General features: G+C 43.2%; 1 protein-coding gene across 1 annotated transcript; it reads left to right on the forward strand.

The window, feature by feature from the left end:
• The first annotated feature begins 1,787 nt into the window (after nucleotides 1-1,787).
• hoxb13a (homeobox B13a) lies at nucleotides 1,788-4,431 on the forward strand. Its single transcript, XM_037089155.1, has 2 exons — nucleotides 1,788-2,718; nucleotides 3,797-4,431. Exons 1-2 carry the CDS (start codon nucleotides 2,004-2,006, stop codon nucleotides 4,042-4,044), a joined length of 963 nt encoding a protein of 320 aa, XP_036945050.1. The 5' UTR covers nucleotides 1,788-2,003; the 3' UTR covers nucleotides 4,045-4,431.
• The last annotated feature ends 3,994 nt before the right edge of the window (nucleotides 4,432-8,425 follow it).

The raw sequence follows: 8,425 nt of genomic DNA on the forward strand, positions 1-8,425 counted from the left end.
TGGCTGGTGTTGAACCAATGGCTTTCATGCGTGCTTTTCTAAAATGAGATCCAATACAAAAAAGAAAATAAAGAAGTGTAATTTAAGTTACACGGCTCTCCAGCTAAAAATCATAATGATAATGATAAAATAAGAGAATGCATGCTGAGCAGCGGTGCGCATTCACTGATGATCCAGCCAAAAATAAAACAAAGTCAAACCAGATCAAATAGAATAAAACTCGTGGCCCCTTCTGCAGCCATTATCTAAGAAAGACTGTTTGTATCATGTCCGTCCTCTCTGAGGTGAGCATCAGGCCTACAGGCTCGCATTGTTGGGCGGCGGGCATGATTTCATGGTGTCCGCAGATGCAAAGCATTTGGTCAAATATCGAGTATGATGTCTACAAAAGAGAGATGAGACTACAAAAATTCGCTACTTGCACGCTGATTTTCAAATAATGTGCGAACGCATGGAGTCTTCTGCGCATCACAGACCCTCAGCCCAGACTTTGTTTCTTACAGTTAGTCTGCTGGAGGGATATGAGAGGACAGTTTACAATAGCAGCACGAGATCCTGAACTCAGTTGCTGAGCCGATATTAACACTCAGTTATTTTCCCACCGTTTTCACATTCAACAATCACATTTAAAATCTCACACCTGTCGATGTAGTTGTGCATCCAGAGTGCGCAGAGGTTTTTTTTTTTTTTCCCGAATTACCTCAAAGTTCAGCGAGAAAGAAATCAGAATTACTCTCGGACAGCAGTAGGTGCTCTCCCATAAATTCAAATCCATCAGCAGCTAGTGAAATGATCAGGCAAGTGACGCGGCTCAGAAGTGCCGTGAAAACCTTTCTGACGCGCTTTGAACCGAAGCCATATTTCTCAAATCTCAAGCCCTCCAAATCCTTTCCATAAATCCCCTTTACGCTTCCTCCAGTCAGGCGGCGTGAGGGCGCAAATAAAGTCAGGCCGAGAAACGTCCAAGCGGGTGCAATTATTTTAATAATCAAATGTTTCTTTTGAAAAGCAGGAAATGCCCCACATATATTAGGATTTTTAAAATACTTTTATGACAACGATAAACTTTTTTTCATGCATTTGGCAGCTCCGGTTGTAAGTCTTTAAATGTGTCCATAAGTCTGTGTAATATTGAACATCAGTGCACAAGATTCAAACTAATTATGATATTTAAAAGAATATATATATATATATATATATATATATATATATATATATATATATATATATATATATATATATATATATATATATATATATATATATACACGGCAGGTGTATTTACCGTCGCTGTCCACTAAATGCAATAGTAAGGAGTAAGTTGAAATCAGTCACTACTATTTCTAATTCCGTCTGCATAAGCGCGCAAAACTCAACGCGTGTGTTCAACAGATTTATACTTTGGTGTCTGAACTCACAATGATAATGTCACTCTTCATGGCAGGCAGGAGCTCAGAGGCGTGAGTGTGACATATTGCAGCTCCAGGAGGAAACCCTGCACATTCAGTGAGCCGAACCGCGTCACGAAGCTCCTGCTCTTCTCGTGCCACAGCTCCAGCCTCATAAAAATATTTTTTCTTTGACTGACAATCCCCAACAAGTCTCTTCTTCCCCTCGTTTTTTTTCTCTTGTCCCGTCACGTGACCGTCCGGTCTCATCCAATGGACACGCGCCCTCCCTCCCTTCATAGTCCCGGGGGCTTGTTGCGTCAAGGCTGCGGCTGGGATGTAACTGGTCGGCCGGCCGGTTACCGGGAGTCTTTGCCTCCGAGCAAGCACCGTCACAAAACGGTGCAGCAAGGCAGCGCACGCGTGCTATGACAATGCGCATGACGGTACAAAGAGCTACCTGAGGAGCGTGTGAGCAGCACAGCCAGCGGTTGGAGAAGAATAATTGCGCGCCACTTCACTTTATTCAACCAATGTAGCAGCTTAGCGCACAGGAGCGGACAGTGTGAGAGGAAACGGTGACGAACGGAGGCCAGACCGGGAAAAGGAGCGCCTATGACAGCCTCCCTGGTCCTAAACCCTCGCTGGCCAGCGGAAACGGTAATGTTTGTGTATGACAACAATTTGGACGACCTGAACAAGAACATGGAGGGGCTGGTGGGCAGTGGCAACTTCGCCGCCAGCCAGTGCCGCAACATTATGGCGCACTCGGCGGCCGCCGCTGCTCTGGGGGGCCACCCGTCCGGCTTGGTGCACTCCTCGGCCGGCTACTCCACGGTGGATGTGTCCGCTTCAGGCTCCGGTGAGACAGGCGCGTCATCGGGGAAGCAGTGCGCGGCCGGACCGTGTCCTGCGGCCGCCGTGCCTCACCAGAGCTCCTCGGCCGCCACCGCGTTACCGTACAGCTACTTTGGTAACGGGTACTACCCGTGCAGGATGGGGCGGGGTTCTCTGAAGTCGTGTACCCAGGCGGCCGGAGCTGCGCTCAGCTCTCAGTACATGGACACAACGGTGAACTCTGACGAATACTCCAACCACCGAGCCAAAGAGTTCGCGTTTTACCACGGCTACCCGAGTCCATACCAATCCATGGCCAGCTACCTGGACGTGTCGGTGGTCCAAACGCTGGGCACCGGAGAGCCGCGCCATGACACCCTGCTCCCCATGGACAGCTACCAGCCCTGGGCTCTGACCAACGGCTGGGGGGGACAGATGTACTGCTCCAAGGACCAAGGACAGGCCGGACACCTCTGGAAGTCTGCCCTGGCTGGTAACACACCGTTTATATTCTCCTCTACAGTCTCTGTACAGTCAGGTTATATGAAGGAACGTTGTGTCACTATCTACATAATAATGCACATGCCTACTGCCAGACAGTATAGTAATGTGTGACATATGATATTATAGGATATTATAGACCTTCCTTTTAGATTCACCTATTATTATATTATATATATATGATAATTTGATAGTTAAATACAGTCTGCATACATGCGGAATAAAGTTACATATTGGAAATCCGTTTATGCAGAGGTGTAGCAGATTTTAATCACAGCTCAAACAATCCCATCGTGTCGGAAGACATATTGTGCAACTGGTGCGTAAAATAAATAAAAAACAAACAAACAAACAAACAAACAAAAAACAAAAAACAAAACAGCTCTTCGGAGAGGACCATCGGATTATTAGGATCAGATAATTCAGAGATGAACTCTTCTCGTCTGTTACCATAGATGTCCGCCTCATCATGCTCAGTGAGGCGATGCCATTTATTAACCAAAAGGTCGTATGTTGACCGCTGCCAAGAGAATCATCTGTTAAACTGACAATTAGTTAATTATCACGTAAGCTCATATTGTGCTGTTAACAGTGCGATAACACTTAGCAGAGTTGTATTGAATTAGCATGTTCCCAATGAACTGTGTTGTCGTGATTTTTTTTAAAGAAGGCCGATGGGAACGTGACGCTCTACTAAAATCTGACTTTATCAATTGTTCACACTGAAATTATGTGACGACCTCTCTCTCTCTCTCTCTCTCTCTCTCTCTCTCTCTCTCTCTCTCTCTCACACACACACACACACACACACACACACACACACACACACACACACACACACACACACACACACACACACACACACACACACACACATCATATTTGAGGACAGCTCAGGCTGTCAACTCCAAGCATAACGTCCCTGTGATTCCCATTTAATCCACAGTCACTAAAAGCAACACGGAACACTTACATTCGTGACAGACTTCGCTAGAAAAGCTTTAAGTGTAGAAGTGTGTCTCGGCGTGTGCAGCCTCGTCCTCAGACTGCCCTCTTCTCTTTGTCCGCAGATGTGGTGGCGCACCAGCACGACGGCTCGCCTTTCCGCCGGGGCAGAAAGAAGAGAATACCGTACACCAAGGTCCAGCTGAAGGAACTGGAGAAAGAGTACGCAGCCAACAAATTCATCACCAAGGACAAGAGGAGGAAGATCTCCGCCGCGACCAACCTGTCGGAGCGGCAGATCACCATCTGGTTCCAGAACAGGAGGGTGAAGGAGAAGAAGTTCGTGGCCAAAGTAAAAAGCAGCGCGCCGTAGCATGCAGGTTGCTGCGCTTTGGACGTTATAGTGAAGGTACTGTGTGTATTTGGGTGTAAAACATTAAGAAGGAACTGAGATAAATAACAGAGAATGGAGACAATAAAGAAACTCGACGTGGTACTCCAGCCAGACTAAACGTACGTTCCCGTGTGCGTCAACTCATGGACGAATTAAAAAAAAAAAAGGACATAAAGGACTAAATAAGATGAGAGAAAAGAACCAAAGCCCTCTGATAAACCTTCTCAGAGGCATCCTGTAAATACAGCACCCGCCTGCCTGCTTCAATGTAACTGTCTGTCCACTGTCTGTGTTTTACTGTTTGTCAGTGTTGTCCGTGCCCATAGCCTATAGCCGAAAACACACTATTATCCTGTTCCTATTGTTTATAAAGCCTGTAAACCAGTAATCAAAGTATAGTGCAACACTTAATAAATTCTTTTAATCCCGATGTAGTCTCCAGTAGCTCTCATATACTCACATTTATTGATACGTAAACTGGCACCTTTGGATTCGTGTGCGTAATTTTCTCCCTGGTCGCCTCCTCCGCCAAACTATGCCCGTAAAACGTGCAAACACACCCGCAGTTTGTTCATACCAAAGGCTGAAAGCTGATAGCCGCAAACTGGACAAACAGAGCGGGATGATCCGCAGTCCCCCGTACACATTCGGAGTGTTTATGAGACTGTGAATTCACATTTGGATCAGGCCTCCCTCTGGCGCATCACCACAACAGTGATATCCATGTCCTGCCAGCACATCATACACATCATCGCATAGACCCGTGTGAACAAAACGCCCCACTGATCAAATGAACTGAAAGCATTATATTGTATTAACATTCTACACTGCAAAGGTTGAAAGTGGAATTAAGGCGCATCGGAGCAGTTGCGATAAAATCCACCTCGGTATGAACAGAAAGTTTCTCTGCTTCTCTGTCTAATGCTCTCATAAGACCTCATTCTGTAAACTATCCTGACAAGGACACGGCGTTAATTACATCACATTCACTTAAACTGATCTATCACCAATTATATTAATTAATGAATGGACCGAGTTGTTTTTTTAATGGAAAATACGCATTTTGCAAGTAATTTAAGGTTTCAAGATTTTAGTGTGAAGCTTTACGAATCATAACAATATCTTGTGGATTTATTAGAAACACGCAATAAAATAATAGACGCATATTTTAAAAGGAACATTGAGCAGAATACTTTTCTGCACGTAAGGAAGTGGCGCAGACAGCAGACTTGTTCGGAAGTGAATGAATCGGTGAAACAGAATAATTGCGTCGAGGCTTTTTTGTTTGAAGCGCTCTAAAATGTGACAGATGTGACATTCCGGGAATAGAGGAATGCAATTGCGCTATTGTTTGTGCGTCCTGTAGCCTGCGTTGCGTTGTGTTACGTTTGTGTGTGTGTGTGTGTGTGTGTCAGAGAGACAGACAGACAGAGAAAAGCCCTTGACCTTGAGAGTCACGTGAGCAGCTATAGGCTCGGCTGTGACTCAAGTCTCCCTCGGACCCATTTACGACAGAAGAGCATTGGTCGTCTGCTCTGGTGGAGACGACCTCCCCCAAACACACACACACACACACAAACACACACACACACACAGCTACACTGCGGCTGGCAGCCATAGGTATCAACACAGTTCCTGCGCATCATTGATCTACTCCTTCATGGTGACAGCGGATAGGGAGCTGCAGAGGAATTGTGGGTTATCATCAACAACAGCCACTTTTTAAGTCTTATTAATTTTCCACAAACACGTCTGAACAATTATTATTATTATTATTATTATTATTATTATTATTATTATTATGGAATTAGCGGGTTTTGTTTCCAAAATTACTCTGAACCAAAGCCAGTGTGCTGCGGCTTGAGAGTAGGATTTTTCTGTTAGCCTGCTCAGTAACTATTATTATTTGCATATTGTTGGTGATATGCAAGACGGGCAGACAGCAGATCTCATGATCGTCACATCAGGCCTCTGTCAAAGTCACCGTGAAGGACACATCGCCGCTGATGTCCAGGGACTCTGGCGCAGCGTCGGCTGTGGCACCAGAGCAGACGAGCGGTTTGTGACTAAATTCAGAATTCAGAACATGACAACTAAAGCTAAACCAGTGGTGGCGTCGTTCAAATAGAAAAAAAAAATCGCAAATTCTGCGAGTGCTCTGTTCTGAATCATGAAGTCAAATGATCTAACGTGAGCACTGTGAGCAAATGCTTAGAAATAATGGTGCGAAATGCACGCAGTGGTGAGCTGAGCGCTCTCAGAACAAAACCCTGCGCATCTTGGTCTGGAGAACTGGAGCAGGAGGGGAGACAAATCGACCTGCAAATATGCGCTAATGTTCCACACTGAGACGCATTTTTATCCGATTTACTTTGAATACCTGTCAGTTGAGTACTAATATTAAGACTGTTAGCGTGGCTCGATTATCTTGCACTGTTGTCTAAAAATTAAAGAAAAAAAAAAAAAAAAAGAACATTTCACATCAGTGCGTCATGCATGACCTGAACCAGCGAGCACTACGAGCCTAAAACCACCCTGAGCTACGATGTTGGTTTTATGAAGAGTTTGCCTTTTTTATGTTTGTTTTTTTTGCTTATTTACCTTTTTAAATACCGAACACATACCGTCATTGTTTCCCCTCGGTGTTCATTTTTTTCCCAGACCTCAGCTACACTTTGTAAGTTGATGCTGCAGGGCCTTCAGCAGTGTGATGGAAACCACAGAGTGTCCTTTAGATACAATAAAAGAGACGGAATATGCATGGAGAGTTATTACTATATAATGTGAGTCATGATAGAGAGAGAGAGAGAGACAGAGAGAGAGAGAGAGAGAGAGAGAGAGAGAGAGTCGACTGTAGCTGTTCTGCCTACAACAGGTCTGAGGGAACCACCAGGCAACACGCTCAGACCATTAAAGAAAACAGAATAGGAAAGAATAATATAGAATTGAATAGAATATATAGAGAGGTATACTGGCATGGCTGATTGATTGTTTCTATCAGGGAAATATTTAATTCCAGCAGATCTGAACTTATAAGCTAAATTTCGGTGTGTATGTGTGTGTGTGTGTGTGTGTGTGTGTGTGTGTGTGTGTGAGAGAGAGAGTGTGTGTGTGTGTGTGTGTGTGTGTGTGTGTGTCGGACCGTTAAACATTAACATTGAACTTGACAAACGGCGGTGTGCTCTGCTGGCCTGTTGACTCTCTTTACTGCTCCGGCTCTGTCCTCCTTTAAAACCAACAATACTGACGGAAGCCCTGAAGCTCATAAAGCTCTGTCTCCCCTTTAGTCCAAATACCAGAGAGAGGAGGAGGACTGCGAACCGCACCGCACCACTCATGTGGTCCTTATTCTCACAACACAACAACATCACGCACACATGGAGTCATGGACACAGGCGTTTCTAGTTCTGACGTCACACATTATTACTTAATAATATAATACAATACGATATAATGAAAAGCCATACATTACATAATATAATATAATATAATATAATATGATATAATATAATATAATATAATATAATATAATATAATATAATATAATATAATATAATATAATATAATATAATATAATATAATAGGAAAAGTCTTTATTTATTATAATGTTTTCATAAAGCAAACTTGAATAAACTGGCCTGTATTTTATTACATGAATGGAGTGATAAAGGAGCCAAACGTGGCTCAATGGACTCAGGTCTGTGGGCAATACTGTCATGTAAATAAGAATATATACAAAAATGACTCACAGAGCAGTTTAGAGTTACTCTTCTTGAATACTCCTGTGTCAAATTCTGAGGTATGCTGTGTTTTCACTCCATTAATCTGACTAAATACTTTACTGATTAAAGCATCCTAGTTTTGGTGATGACATTTTAATGAGAGGAGAAATATCTTCATTGGATGATAAATTTCTGGCTAAACTGAATAATCAAACTCGTTTTGTTTTCATGACTGAAATAACTGAATAAACAAACTGACCTTCAACACAGTTTATACTGTTTGACTGTGTTTATATGTGGCAGACCCTGCCACCCTTCTGGCCTCAAACAGTGTTCTTGGACCTTATATTCCACCTTTTTATTTACTTATGGGAAAAACAAAAAAGAACAACACATATCTCTGAGTTTGTATTGTCACCTCATTAATATTGCAAAAGAACAAAATATTGTAAATACAATTCCGAATTGGAATTCCTTCTCCAAAACTACATAATTCTCCTTTAAAGAGGTCATGTCATTTTAAGGTTCATACTTCTATTTGGGGGTGTGAGTAGAACAGGTTTACATGCTCATATTTTCAAAAACCCTTTTTTTTTCTTTCTTTCTTTCTTTTTTTTTTTTTTGAGGTGCACTGCTGC

The sequence above is a fragment of the Acanthopagrus latus genome, chromosome 23 (assembly GCF_904848185.1).
Source record: "Acanthopagrus latus isolate v.2019 chromosome 23, fAcaLat1.1, whole genome shotgun sequence".
Classification (NCBI taxonomy): Eukaryota; Metazoa; Chordata; class Actinopteri; order Spariformes; family Sparidae; genus Acanthopagrus; species Acanthopagrus latus.